Source organism: Mauremys reevesii, linkage group 2 (genome assembly GCF_016161935.1).
Source record: "Mauremys reevesii isolate NIE-2019 linkage group 2, ASM1616193v1, whole genome shotgun sequence".
In the NCBI taxonomy this organism is placed as follows: domain Eukaryota; kingdom Metazoa; phylum Chordata; order Testudines; family Geoemydidae; genus Mauremys; species Mauremys reevesii.
The window spans coordinates 21,722,943-21,738,829 of NC_052624.1; the positions used below are offsets into that span (position 1 = coordinate 21,722,943).

A 15,887-nucleotide genomic window follows, 5' to 3' on the forward strand; every position below is an offset into this window, starting at 1 on the left:
ACACTTTTTTTGAGGAGATGGACAAGGAGGCAAAAGAGAGACGGTGACTTTTATTATGCTTACTTCAGTCCTGGAACATCCAGAAGATTGGTCAGTCCTGTCCAATTAATTTCCAGAAGCTGTAAACAGGAGAGAAAAAAAAGTTGCTCAGAGTTCCCAGTGCTGAAGAAACAAAGCTGACAAAATAAGCATTTTGATAGGTGTTAAGCTGATAGCTAGCTTCCAGGAAGCTATTGTTTTTAAACTAAAAAATACACTGATCCTATCATTAATCTCTCAATATGAAGTGTACACATACAGTATCAGGAGGGTTCTAGACATGCCAAACCAACAACATATTACTATAACCCAGGAGTGCCCAACCTGCAGCCCACCAGAGCATTTCATAAGGCCCGGGGCCTACTTCAACACACTATAACAACCAATTCATTACCGTTTTGTCATCATGTTTACATCATTTTAGTGTACACATGTGTAAACAGGCAACACTATACATAGAAACAACCTATCTAAATACATACAAACAATCTGAACTTAAAATATAAATTAATACAGGTGACTTTAAATCTTATTAAAATATGTAGAATCTGTTTGGCCTACAGAAGGTTGTGCTTAGATTTCTGTGGCCCGCCTGTGTAATAAGGTTGGTGCTATAATCAGTGGTTGTCTCCTTTGGTCAAATATTCATACTTTCACTCTGCACATACTTCTTGACAAAGTGACTAATGAAAGACACAATAGTATTGTGTCTACAAATAAAACAAGTCTCCTTAGTGGACTCAGTATCAACTATAACCTATTACTGGAGTCAGCCATCATTTTTCATTTACCTCTAGATCAGTGGTTCTTAATCTTTACTGTAGCCTGCACCCCTTTGGATCTCAAAATATGTTCTCACACCCCTTATCAAAAATCATTGAAGTAGGTCAGTTCTTTAAACCTAGATATATTTTTGTTTGTATATTACAGTAATCGTTAAAAAATGTATAATGTTAATAAATACATAGGTTTGATGAAACAAAGTAGTTGTACTTACATGCGTGTGCTTAATTTGTGTTTTTGATGATTTACTTTCTAAAAAAAAATGTGGCATGTCTCGCACCCCCAGGAAGGGCATCTCGCACCCCAAAGGGGTGCGTGCACCCCAGGTTAAGAGCCACTGCTCTAGATAATGAAAAACCTACCTTTTATATTTTTAATTACAGTAGTACCTCAGAGTTACGAACAACTCAGGGAGTTGTTCGTAACTCTGAAATGTTTGTAAAGCTGAACAAAATGTTATGGTTGTTCTTTCAAAAGTTTACAACTGAACACTGACTTAATACAGCTTTGAAACTTTACTATGCAGAAGAAAAAATGCTGCTTTCCCTTTTTTTAGTAGTTTATGTTTAACACAGTATTGTAATGTCTTTGCTTCCCCCCGCCCCTCTCTGCTACAGCCTGATTGTGTATTTCTGGTTCCAAATGAGGTGTGTGGTTGGCTGGTCAATTCATAACTCTGGTCTTTGTAACTCTAAGGTTCTACTGTAATTCACTGGACAATGAAAAAATCACTCATAAACCTCTTGAAAACTATGTTCAGAAAGTGAACTCCTCTCTTCAGGCTTTCTGCTCTATTTGTTAGTATCTCTCCTTCTCGGTTGGCTAGTGACATACTAGAACAATGTTTGTAAATGCATCACCTCAATTTACAAGGTGAACCTCTGTGATGGAGTTCGAAGACTGCACACTAAACCTGAGCATGGCATAGAGCAGTACTGGGCTAGGGAGGAGGGAGGGATAATTAAAAGGATCTGGTGCTCTAAACTGAGCAGGTAACGGCACCAGCAAGTGAGACTGTGAAGCTTTGAAAGGAGCCTGGAGCTGTGAAATGACGCTGCAGCATTCCTAAAGCTACTTTGGATGTGATGATCCGGATTCAGCTCCCCCTTCTTTAGGAGTTGTAAACTCACAAGAGACTGAGTAAAACAAGATCTTGTCTCACTGACAGACTAACCTGATACTCCTGAGCCCATGACAATGCCCCAGAGGAGCCACAGGCTGATAGGAAGTGACTGGGGGGGGGGGGGGGGGAGTATAATTTGGGGTGGACCAGCAAGTGGTCCAAACACTGCAATGCCCCTATGGGGCCCTAGGTCAGGAGGGATCCAGTGGAGTTGAAAGCCTTGGGTCCCCTACCTTACTCTCCCGTACCTCTATTGTGACAGAACCCTGAGGGGAATAGAAGAAATACTCAGGAGAGATTGAGGCCTGCCACATACGAATCAGTCAGAGCCATGTCTAGAATGACCAGACCAGAAAGAAATGTGGAGCCACTGCCTGACCACTAGGACAGGGGCTCTCAAACTGGGGGTCGTGACCCCTTAAGAGGTCACGGGGTTATTACATAGAATATCAGGGTTGGACGGGACCTCAGGAGGTCATCTAGTCCAACCCCCTGCTCAAAGCAGGACCAATCCCCAGACAGATTTTTGCCCCAGATCCCTAAACTGCCCCCTCAAGGATTGATCTCACAACCATGAGCTGTCAGCTCCCACCCCCAAGTCTCACTTCACCTCCAGCATTTGTAACAGTGTTAAATATAAAAAAGTGTTTTTAATTTCTAAGGGAGGGGGTGTCATACTCAGAGGCTTGCTGTGTGAAAGGGGTCACCAGTACAAAAGTTTGAGAACCACTGCACTAGGCCAACTGGCTATCAGACTGACCTGCTACACCCTCATGCACGGAACTCTTTGTGGCATGCATTACCCCCATGGGAGAAGTTCTTCACTAAATCTAGCTTCAGGGTTTATATGCCTTTTTATTTTTTACTATATAAATGTAGATGTTCTTATTGTTTATTCAAATACTTAATCCTTTTGTGAATCCTACTAGGGTCCTGGCCTCGATGACATTATGTGGCAGTGAGTTTAGGATTAATTGTGCCTCGTGTCAAAATATATTTTCTTTTACCAGTTTTAAAACATATTGCCTTTCAATTTCATTTAATGTCCCTTTATTCTTGTATTATGAGAACAAATGATGCAGTCCATGGCTGATACCTTTGTAGGCTGATATTCATTTAATCCATATCATTTAAAAGTTCAAATATGTAAACACACACAAACTGAATTGTTTGATTTAGAGAAACTCTTTTGGTTTAGCAAAATTAAAACAATGCCAGCAGCTCCCTCTGTACTTCTCTTGCAAGAAAAAGCTTCATATTGGTTTTGAATAAGTAAACAAGTTGACAGAATTGAATTTCCTTGGCTACAATCGCCTTTTTACTTTCGAAAAAATATTCTATCAATTGCATAAAAATTAGTTGAGTGGTAAAAAAAAAAATCTACTCAAATGGTAATATGACTGCATAAGCAAAATGGCACAACAGCCTTTTGTTTCCTTTCTACCTTTTGGCTGAACCATTATGCTGTTTCTTTACCTGCAAATATCAAGGACTGATTTTTTCAACTGTCTATGATGCATGATTACTATAACTATGCAGAAAGGCTCACGTGTATTCATCTTGTTATTTCAAAACCAAAGCTTGTGCCATTCTTTTTAAAGAGCCAAATCTATCTCAACAGTTTGCTTTAACTGGAAAGTTCCTTTTGAATACTTACACTAACAGTGAACAACAACAAACAAGACTATGCCTTCACATACTACCAGACATCTGAAGATTTCAATGTGGTTTTATGAAGGTGGGTAAGTATAACAACTGTTGTATAGACTGAAAAAACTGAGTGACTACATTTGTATCTACAAAGCAACTTGCCTAATTTCTCAGTAAGGTAGTGAGAAACCAGATCTCTTGACATCCAGTACCCTTGCTCCAACTATTTGATGGAGTTCAGATACTATGAGGATAGAGGTTTGTGGCTTCCAAACTACACCCTTAGGAAGCTTGTGGAGGCAATGGCTGTGATGGGAACTTGTGGGGGGGAAGGCACCTCTGGAACCTTGATCCAGTCATGGCACTGCTCTGCACCTAGGGTGACCAAGTGTCTGCTTTTGGACCAGAACGCCCAGTTGAAAAGGGATCCTGGTGGGTGCTGACCGTGCCGTGCCGTGCAGCAGGGCTGGCAGACTCCCTGCTAGCCGCCGCACGGCTCCTCGGTCGGGAAGCAGCCAGCACCTCTGGCTCCTATCCTTAGGGCCTGCCAAGAGGGGTCTGCGTGCTGCCCCTCCCCCCACTCACCCACACAGGTGCAGCTCCCATTGGATGGGTCAGGGCAGGGGAGCAACTAGTGTGACTCGCGAGAGCTCAGAAGGCGGCTGTTAAAGGGTCGCGTGGCAGACACCTCTCCCGCTGCTGCCCGACCCTCTTCTCCTCGAGCTGCAGTGCACCGCAGTCTGTCGCCCCATTACTGGCACCCAGGAGTTAGAGATATGTATCACCATCTCAGAGTGCTGGGAATGGGGCTGCACCCCCACTCCCCTCCCTGCATCCCTCCCCGTCCCAAACCCCATGCATCCCCATCATTGCATCCCTCCCCATCCCAACCCCCCTGCATCCTCCTCCCTGTATCCCTCCCTGTCCCAACCCCCCACAGCCTAACTCTTTGACTTTTATGCCTTTTGCTGGCTTGCACACAAAACAATTGATGACATAGGGGCTGACAAAGGAGGTGCTGTAGTTATAATGAACAGGTCGGATTATTAACAGGAGGCTGCCAGGCAACTCTCCAACACCACATTCTACAGGCCACTATCCTCTGATCCCACTGAGGAATACCAAAAGAAACTACACCATCTGCTCAACAAACTCCCAGCTACAGAACGGGAACAAATCTACACAGACACCCCCCCAGAGCCCCGACCAGGGGTATTCTATCTGTTACCCAAGATCCATAAACCTGGAAACCCTGGACACCCTATCATCTCAGCCATTGGCACTCATACAGCAGGATTATCTGGCTATTTGGACTCTCCTCAGACCCTATGCTACCCAGCACTCCCAGCTATCTTTGAGACACCACCGACTTCCTGAGGAAACTACAATGCATTGGTGATCTTCCTGGAAACACCATCCTGGCCACCATGGATGTAGAAGTGCTTTACATCAATATTCTACATGAGGATGGACTACAAGCTGTCAGGAACAGTATCCCTGATGAGGCCACAGCACGCCTGGTGGCTGAGCTCTGTGACTTTGTCCTCACCCACAACTATTTCAGATTTGGGGACAACTTATACTGCTATGGGTACCTGCATGGCCCCACAGTATGCCAACATTTTTATGGCTGACTTAGAACAACGCTACCTCAGCTCTCGTCCCCTAGCGCCCCTCCTCTGTTTGTGCTACACTGATGACATCTTCATCATATGGACCCATGGAAAGGAGGCCCTTGAAGAATTCCACCTGGATTTCAACAATTTCCACCCCATCATCAACCTCAGCCTGGACCAGTCCACACAAGAGATCCACTTCCTGGACACTATAGTGTAAATAAGTGATGGTCACATAAACACCACCCTATACCGGAAACCTACTGACCATTATATTTACCTACATGCCTCCAGCTTCCATCTGGGACACATCACACGATCCATTGTCTACAGTCAAGCCCTAAGATACAACTGCATTTGCTCCAATCCCTCAGACGGAGACAAAAACCTACAAGATCTTTATCAAGCATTCTTAAAACTACAATACCCACCAGGGGAAATGACGAAACAGATTGACAGAGTGAGACAGGTACCCATTAATCACCTACTACAGGACAGGCCCAAAAGGAAAATAACAGAACACCACTCTGGCCATCACATACAGCACCCAGCTAAAACCTCTCCAGCGCATTATCAATGATCTACAACCTATCCCAGAAAACAATCCCTAACTCACAGACCTTGGGAGGCAGGCCAGTCCTCACTTACAGACAGCCCCCAAATCTGAAGCAAATACTCACCAGCAACTACACATCACACCACAGAAACACCAACCCAGGAACCAATCCCTGTAGCAAACCTCGTTGCCTACTTTGTCCCCATATCTACTCTAGCGACACCATCAGAGGACCCAACCAAATCAGCCACACCATAAAGGGCTCATTAACCTGCACGTCTATTAATGTTATATATGCCATCATGTGCCAGCAATGCCCCACTGCCATGTACATTGGCAAACCGGACAGTCCCTACGTAAAAGAATAAATGGACACAAATCCGACATCAGGAATGGTAACATACAAAAGCCAGTAGGTGAAAACTTCAACCTCTCTGGACATTCTATAACAGATTTAAAAGTCACTATTCTTGAACAAAAAAAACTTCAGAAACAGACTTCAAAGAGAAATAGCAGACCTAAAATTCATTTGCATATTTAACACCATTAATTTGGGCTTGAATAGGGACTGGGAGTGGCTGGCTCATTACAGAAGCAGCTTTACCTCTCTTGGAATTGACATCTCATCTATTATTGGAGTGGACTACATCCACCCTTCTCTTATCATTATATAATGCCTGCATCTGTAACTTTCACTCCATGCATCTGAAGAAGTGAGTTTTTTTACCCACAAAAGCTTATGCCCAAATAAATCTGTTAGTCTTTAAGGTGTCACCAGACTCCTCCTTGTTTCTGTCGAAACAGTAGGCAAAGCTACTGGGGACACATTGACGGAGATGAATAAAGGGTGGTGCAAATTAACGTATGGTGAATAGGTGAGGCACAAGAGACATTTTAGATTTTGCCAGTGGGGACATTTCAAATGTGTGTAGCAAAGACCTACTCTGAATTGGTGTTTGGAGCTCCACTCTGAATACTGACATCTTCCCATTCACAGGTATCAGTACTTTCTGTATTGCTGATGAATAGTCTAAAATATAGCAACAATCTGCTGTCTCACAGCAATGAGTGGTAATCACTTCCAGACAGTTGTTATAGTCACTAGTTGAAATGTCACTAAAGGTAGTGCTGAAAACCAACTAACATATGGTGGAACCAGACCTTGCAATAGAGTTCCAATTCATTTCGGAAAGCAGCTGTAAAAAAAAGTGAATAGTCTTTTCTGTGGTGCCAAGGTCAAGGGACATCTCTCGAAAAATTACTTGTCTTGATGACTTACATCGTGCTAACAGGGTAGTACTACAGGAACACTTGCCAAACGGAAAGATGGACATTACATTCATTCCATCAGGCAGTGTAGAGTTACTTGTTCACATTAACACTAGGCAATGGGTTTTTCCAACCTTGTTATGAACCCCTTGCTAAAGCTTTAAGGTGACCTGGGGACCTAATATCCCAAGGGGAAAAAGTTCATATGAGACTTGTTACATGAAGAGGTTTACTAAGATGATTGGTTAAAAGGTATCTTTTTTGACAAGATAAGGAAACTATTTCTGTGCTTGTTTCATTGAAATTAAGATGGTTAAAAGCAGCATTTTTTTCGGCATAGTAAAGTTTCAAAACTGTAGTCTATGTTCAGTTGTAAACTTTTGAAAGAACAATCATAACATATTGTTCAGAGTTATGAACATTTCAGAGTTACAAATTACCTCTATTCTCAAGGTGGTCATAACTCTGAGGTTCTATTATATAAGGAAGAGGTAAGAGGGCTTTCCCACTACAGTACTTGTAATTGAACAAAGTTTATGGGAAAACCCACCTATGATTTTGAGATGAGATACATAGCTCTGTTGGTCATGGTAGAGAAATTCCTACTGAAAGAAAAGGTTGATAAACATGCTTTCATGATGTTGACATTTAACTGTGTGCAGTAAGACCTAAAGCAACCTAAATAATCTATTACCTCTCATGTTTCCATATGACTAAATATGAAAATACCAGAATGAATAAAAATCAGAATAAAAAAATTTTTTTTTAAAAGTTAAATAATTTTAAATTGATTTTTTAAAATTTAGAAACAAATTTTATTTACATGTTGGTGGTTCTTTACTTCCCATTTTATTTTATTTTAATTAGTTTCTTAGTTAACAGAATTTCAGATTTTACATGTAAAGTTGCAATAAATAGCTAATTTGAAAAATTGTGTTTCCAAAAACTCAACATGATGTACATTAATTTGATTTTAAGAAAACCATGCAATTTAAATAACTTTTTAAATCAATAATTTAAGATCACCTTGATTTTAAAATTGCTCCACCCTGGTAAATAAATTTTAAAAAATAAGTTTGGTGTTCAGCAAAAATGAACAAACCTGAGATTATATAGGAAAAACCTTGGCTTTTTGTTGTTGTTTTGTTTTAGGAACCAACAATGTTTAGAGCTTCCTAAATATAAAACTTATACCCATCATTGCTACTCAATTCTTGTCATTCAGTTCAGGCAATGTCAATTTCCCATCACTGACAGGATGAGTCTAATTTCCTAAACTCTAAGAATCATTAGACATGCAAAGTAGTATTTCATGAAGCTATTTTTATTTATTTTGATATTGTGCTTGCAGGAGCAGAGAAGAGTGCTATGGCTCTTTGAAATGATTGTAGCCTCCCTCCAGGAATTTTGTTATCTATAGAAATATACTACTATTTACACTTCAGGACAAGCAAAATGTGTATTCTTTGGTCTCAACTACTTTTCTAGATTCAACTACTAACTGTACAGTAGTCCCTTTATTCCTACCATCTTTGAAGACAACTTTTATCTTTTTAACACCAAACATCCTGCCAGGAAGTTTACTGAGTATCTCGCTAGATGTAATAATGATAACACTATGAAAAAGAACCAACATCCCTTTACTGTCCTGCTCAAGGCCTGAACAAACTATTTCCACAGATTCTTTACAACTTATTCATTTTTCTGCAAGTATCTCTCAGAACTACTGCCTTTTTGTTAGAAGTCCAAACCTGTGGCCTTCATTGCAAGCCCCACTGAAGCCAACAGGAGTTTCATAAATACAAAGATTGCAGGATTGAGGCTACAGTGAGAAGCAAGTGCTGATTTATTTCACATTTTAAGAAGACCTGAAAAATTATAAATTTATGAAATAATATCAGTGTTAATTTTCCCTCTGATTTCCTTTTCAGCACTACACCCTAGCCAGGGACCAAAAGTAATACACAATGAAAAAAAACATAGGTAAGCAAAAAATGCACTCAAACAAGATTTGGTACATTTTGTGCACTTCTGTGCAAAAAGAAATATTGATAAATATCCCTTATGTTTGTAGCTTATAAAATTTCTCATTTTTAGCTCCTAGATTGTTGGAGAAATGTATATCACTGGAAACCATAACTGAGGGTTTTATTCATCTGTTGGTAATTAATTACATTTGGTGATTGGAGTGTTTTTTATTTTTATAATGAATCTGTTCCAAAAAGTTACTGCCACATGATTAGTCAGTTACACTCTAGATTCTGTGTATAAAAGTTAGTCTGTAGGATCAAAGTGACACACAGTATTATGTACTATGAGCTTGTCCCTGTAAGTTTCATTCAAACTTGAGATGCACACAGTTCTGGAGGTCATAGAAATACACTGTTAGGAAAGGCCTGAATATAATAGAATTATAGCCAATGACATCAGATAACATGAACAGCTTGAAATAAATGACATTCCAAAAATAAACTCTGTGGTAAGAGGTGTGAAATTGTCATGACCTCTATCATAATCAGACACCATGGTCAGAGAACCTCTGAAATCCTCATTTTTATTAACATTGTTGTAATTGGGGCCTAGCAAGCTACTGTAATTGTTACCTAACGGGTGAAAAGTGGGTAAAGGTTCATGAATTGTCATAAAGATCTGCTATATAAAACTTTTAAAGAAAAGATGCGAGAAAGAGACAGACTACATTAATTTAAACAAAGGATCTACTAATACTACACAAGGACTATGCTAAGATTATGTCATAAAAAAGAGTAGTGGATCAGAAATCAATGAACCAAAACTGGGGTGTCCAAAAAGAGGTTTAATTGGTGGACAAAATTATTATTCCACCATCCCTTTTTGTTGTTCTTCTTCGAGGTGTGTTGCTCATGTCCATTCCATTGTAGGTGTGTGTGCTCGCCACATGCACCGGTGCTGGAAGTTTTTCCCTCAGTGGTATCCGTAGGGTACCGGCTCTAGTGCCCTCTGGAGTGGTGCACATATGCACCAGTATAAGGAGTGCTGCTGGCTCCCCCCTCCCTTAGTTCCTCCTTGCCGGAACTCTGACAGAGGGGAAAAAGGGTGGGTCATAGAATGGACATGCGCAACACATCTCGATGAACAACAGTTACGAAAGGTTTCTTTTCTTCTTCGAGTGCTTGCTCAGTCCATTCCATTGTAGGTATCCCTAGCAGTATCATCAGAGGCGGGTAGGAGTTTATGGACATGATGATTGCAACACAGCTCTGCCAAATCAAGCGCCATCTCTGGTTTGCTGGGTGATGGCATAATGCATCGTGAACGTGTGTACTAAAGACCATGCCACGGCCCTGCAGATGTCCTGGATAGGAACATGCATGAGGAAGGCAGCCAAAGATGCCTGAAGCCCTAATCGAGTGAGCCTTCACTATCGGTGGAGGCAAAGTCTGTGCCTACTCAACACGTACGGATGCAGGTGGAGATCCAATTCGAAATCCTCTGAGAGGACACTGGAAGGACCTTCATCCCGTCAGCTGTCGCGATAAAGGCCTGGGTGGATCAGCGGAAGGCCGTGACATCTAGAGCGTGCAGCCGCCTCTCCTCATTGGTTGTGTGAGGCTTTGGATTCAGAACACCCGGAAAAAGATAACCTAGTTGACATGGAAGTGAGACACCATCTTTGAGAGGAAGGCTGGATGAGGCTGCAGTTGGACCTTGTCCTTGTAGAATACCGTGTATGGGGGCTCCAAAGTGAGGGCTTTAATTTTGGACACATCTCACTGAGACAATAGCTACAAGGAATTCAACCTTCCATGACAAGTGGGAAAGGGAACAAGAAGCCATGGGTTCAAAGGGCAGGCCTATAAGCCTGGAGAGGAACAAGTTGAGGTCCCATTAGGGGACAGGGTCCCTGACCAGTGGAAAAGTCTTTCAAGGACTTTCTGGAACCTAATTGTCATGTCATGTGAGAATACCAACGTACCCTGGACACTAGGGTGGAAAACTGATATAGCCACCAGGTGAACCTTGATCAAAGAGAAGGTGAGGCCCTGGTGTTTTAAGTGAAGCAGGTAATCCAAACTGGACTGCAGAGATGACTGGGTCTTGGAGATACTCCACTCTGCTGCCCAGCATGAGAAACGTTTCCACTTTGCAAAGTAAGTTGCTCTGGAGGAGGAGGGCTTTCTGCTCTCCAACAGAACCTGCTGTACCTGACTAGAGCAGGCTTGTTCCTCTGGATTCAGCCTTGCAGCATCCAAGCTGTGAGGTGGAGTGAGGTGAGGTTCAGATGCAGCAGCCAATGATGATCCTATGAGAGCAGGTCCAGGCAGCTGGGAAGTGCCCATGGGGCTCCTATAGCCAGGTCCATGTGCATACTGAACCAATGCTGGCGAGACCATGCTGAGGCAATCATAAGGACCTGTGCCTTGTCCCTCTTGATCTTTAGGAGGACTTTGCTGACGAGTGGGATTGGCAGAAAGGCATACATCATGTCTCCTGACCAAGGCAAGAGAAAGGCATTGGAGAGTGAGCCTCTGCCGAGGCCTTGCAGGGAGCAGAACTGATGACACTTTCTGTTCTGCCTGGTGGCAAACAGGTCCACTCAGGGAGCTCCCCACTTCTGGAAGAGCACCCTAACAACCTCCAAGTGGAGGGACCACTTGTGGTGAGAGAATAAGGAGCTGTTGAGACGATTTGCTAGCGTGTTCTAGATGCTGGGGAGGTGCGAGGCTTCTACTTGGCTCGCATGTCGGATGCAGAAGTCCCACAGACGAAGGGCTACCTGGCATAGAGACGACAAATGAGCTCCCCTGTTGACAAAGAACATGGAGGCCGTGGTGTCTGTCAACACCTGCACTATCTGATTGGATAAGTGGGGAAGGAACACCGTGCAAGCTAGACGGATGGCTCTGAGCTCCCTGACATTTATGTGAAGTGCGAGTTCCTCTCTTGACCACAGCTCCCCATCCAAGGCTGGACACATCGGATATCAGGGAGACCGTGGGTCGCAAGCTCGCAAATGGCACATTTTCCGACACCAGCACTGAGTCAGACCCCCCATTGAAGGGAAGTAAGTACCCGTGGAGGGATAGTGAGGCATTTGTCCAGGTGATGCCTGGCACGGGAGTAGACTGACACCAGCCACATCTGGAAGGGGCACAGCCTGAGTTTCACGTGCCGAACCACGTACTTGCATGTGTCCATGTGCTCCAATAATTTGACGCACACCCGGACAGTGATAAGTGGGTAGGCTGTGACTTTGACAACCAGATCTGACATTGCCCTGAACATGGCCTCTGGCAGGAAGGCTCCGGCTCAGGTAGTCGAGGACCGCTCTGATATACTCTACTCTTTGAACCAAAACCAGTGTTGATTTTTGTTCATTTATCAGCCAGCCTAGAGATTGACAAGTGGCTCACAACGTTTCAATGCTGCACTGGACCTGGACCCTGGAGCAGACCTGACATGCACTTCGTAAACACCCTTGGCGAGCCCTACCCCCCGCACTAGAACTCCATCCTGACAAGCCCCACCCCCTATGCACCTGGACCATCCTGACAAGCCACCCGCACCTGGACCCCCACTCCACCAAGCCCTATTCACCCAACACCCGGATCCCCCCACTGAGTCCCCCATACCCAGACCCCTCTGCTGAGCAACAGACCCCCACACCCAGACTCCCCCTGCTGAGCCCCAACCACCTTCACGTGGACCTCCCTGCAGAGTCCCATTGCCCTTGCACCCAGAACCCCCCAAAATGAGCCACTGTGCATCCAGATCCCCTGTTCTGCACCTGAACCCCCCACTGAGCTGCCTGCACCCAGAGTGCTCCACACAGAACCTTCTCACCCACACTTGGATCTCCCCACACTAAGCCCCTCCACACTTGGGTCCTGCCCCTGCCTGCCCACACCTGGTGCGCCTGGCATGGGGAGCAGGGCCCCAGGGTGTTTCTGGGGCAGGCCCAGCCCTTGCACTGTGTCAGGGTAAGGTGCAGCCTCACCACTGAGTCCATGTCCCGAGGGGGTGGGGGGGGAAGCTGCATGATGATCTCCAACCTCTGTGCAGCCAGTGGCCCGTGGTCCCCACTGCCATTCTGGAGACTCCACATTTATTTATTGACAAATTTTGCAGAATTTTAAAATATTGTGCACAGAATTTTTAACTTTTTAGCGCAGAATTCCCTCAGGAGTATCCATTCATGATTTTATAGACCTCTATCATATCTCCTCTTAGTCATCTCTTTTCTAAGATGAACAATCCCAGTCTTCTTAATTTCTCCTCATATGGAAGATGCTCCATACCCCTAATAATTTTTGTTGCCCCTCTCTGCACTTTTCCCAATTCTAATATTTTTTTTGAGGTGTGGGTATAGCATGGATTTATATAGTGACAGTATGATCTTTTCTGTCTTATTACCTATCCCTTTCTTAATGGTTGCTAACATTCTCTTATCTTGTCGGTATTATCTTTTCCAACCTGCATTTCTTTGCACTTATAAACACAGAATTTCATTTGCCATTTTGTTGCCCAGTCACCCAGTTATGTGAGATCCCTTTCTAGTTCTTCACAGTCAGCTTTGGATTTAATTATCTTGAGTAATTTTGTATTGTGTGCAAACTTTGCCACCTCATTGTCTACCATTTTCCAGGTAATTTATGAATATGTTGAACAGCACTGGTCCCACTACAGATCCTTGGGGGACCTCACTGTTTACCACTCTCGACTGAAAACTGACCATTTATTCCTACCAGTTACTGATCCATAAGAGGACCCTCCTCCTTATCCCATGGCTGCCTATTTTGCTTAAGAGCCTTTGGTGAGGGACCTTGCAAAGGGTTTCTGGAAGTCCATGTACACTAAATCCACTGGATCACACTTGTCCACATGTTTGTTGACCCCCTCAAAGAATTTGAATATATTGGTGAAGGAGGATTTCCCTTTACAAAAGCCACATTGACTCATCCACAACATAACCTGTTCATCTATGTGTCTGATAATTCTGTTCTTTACTATAGTTTCAACCAATTTGCCAGATATTGAAGTTAGGCTTACTGGCCTATGATTGCCAGGAGCACCTCTGGACCCTTTTAAAACTATCAACATTACTTTAGCTATCCAACAGTCACCTAGTACAGAGGGTGATTTAAGCAATAGGTTACATAGCACAGTTAGTAGTTCTGCAGTTTCATATTTGAGTTCCTTCAGAACTCTTGTGTGAATACCATCTGGTCCTGGTGACTTATTACTGTTTAATTATCAATTAGTTCTTTTGACATCTCAATCTGGGACAGTTCCTCAGATTTTTTTCACAGCCATATCACATTGGCAGCTCATAGTCATCCTGTGATCAACCAATACTTTGAGGTCCTTCTCCTCCTCTGTTACTTCCAAGAGATGCATTCCCAGTTTATAACAAAAATTCTTGTTATTAATCCCTAAATGCATGACCTTGCACTTTTCACTATTAAATTTCATCCTATTACTATTACTCCAGTTTACAAGGTCATCCAGATCTTCCTGTAGGATAGCCCGGTCCCTCTATAGTTTAAGCCCCTATTATGGTGTTTTTAAAAAAAGTTTTCATGCATCTTTCAGGCTTTTCATTCTTGTGACTGTTCCTTTTAATTTCCATTTAACTATCCTCCTTATTTTTATGCAGTTCCCCTTTTTGAAGTGAAACGCTACTATGGCGGGTTTCTTTTGGTATTTTCCTCTATAAATTTCTCAAACTCACGCACTCTTTAATGGAAAATATAAGTCTCAAAAGGACTCATTCTTTTAGTAGTCATGCCAAAAAAAATAATAAAGTATGAATTTAGGAGATACCGTTTTTAACCAACCAGTGTGGTGGGACTAAAATTAGAAAATATATAGTATCTTCAAAATTGCTCAGCAATGTAATTTCCTTCTCTGTCATCAGTTTATAAGACACACACAATTCCCTCTTTGTTTAGCTGAACATAAGGAATACAAGCTGCTTCTCTGCTGCTGAGCTAACATGACACTGAAAAGATCTTGTTCAGAATTTGTCACTGAGTGAAATGTTGCCAACAGCTGGAAGAAATATGTAGCCTGTCCACAACCCATTGCAATTGAGACAGGTGATACGCTTTGCAAACAAAGATTGTTACTCAGTCAACTTGCTGGCCTGCATAAGAGTATTTCAGACATTGTAATAATTAGCTAGTGCATACTGCCACATCACATGTATTCCTATTTCAAACTCCGACTGCTGAAAAAACGATCAAAAATTTTTCCTTGAAAATAAATCAGATGTGATATTTTACCTATGTTCTGTAATGCAGGATAGCAAATAAAACATAAACACACTCTAAAATGTAGTGAAATAACTCCATATAGCAAGACTTATGAATGACCATGGACTTGCCCCTTGGTTAACATTTTAATACAAGTACAGGAAAAATAGTTATCTGGAAACTTAAGAAAGCCAGAGGCTGTTCTAGGGTATGTGCTGCCATGGACAAACTGTAAGGTATCTGAATTACACACTCTATGAACTTTTTGCTACAAGAGATATCTAGCATACACAATAGAACAGATTTATTTATCAAATAAGTTTAAAATGGATATACACTGAGGCAATTCCAAAGAGTTTGGGGGAATCATGTTACAAGACAACAGTGCCCAGAACAAATTATTCAGTTTGACCTTGTGTTCATAGACATGCTCATATAGTGTTATATTACAGAAGAGGTCTTCGGTGAAATCCTGTCCCCTGAAGTCAATAGGCATTTTGCCATTTACTTCAATGGGGAAAGGATTTCACTCCTGGGCTGTAATGTGATTCTGTAACACGTTTCTAATACTGTTTAGTCTGCCTACAAAAGGAATACCAAATCATGTTACAACACAT

General features: G+C 42.5%; 1 protein-coding gene across 2 annotated transcripts in view; it reads right to left on the reverse strand.

The window, feature by feature from the left end:
- Positions 1-15,887, reverse strand: part of ESYT2 (extended synaptotagmin 2) — a 132,899-nt gene that overhangs the window by 45,120 nt on the left and 71,892 nt on the right. For both annotated transcript variants that reach the window (XM_039525080.1, XM_039525081.1), the window contains exon 7: positions 64-119. In XM_039525080.1, coding sequence (XP_039381014.1) covers positions 64-119 — 56 coding nt within the window. The remainder of the gene's footprint in view (positions 1-63; positions 120-15,887) is intronic.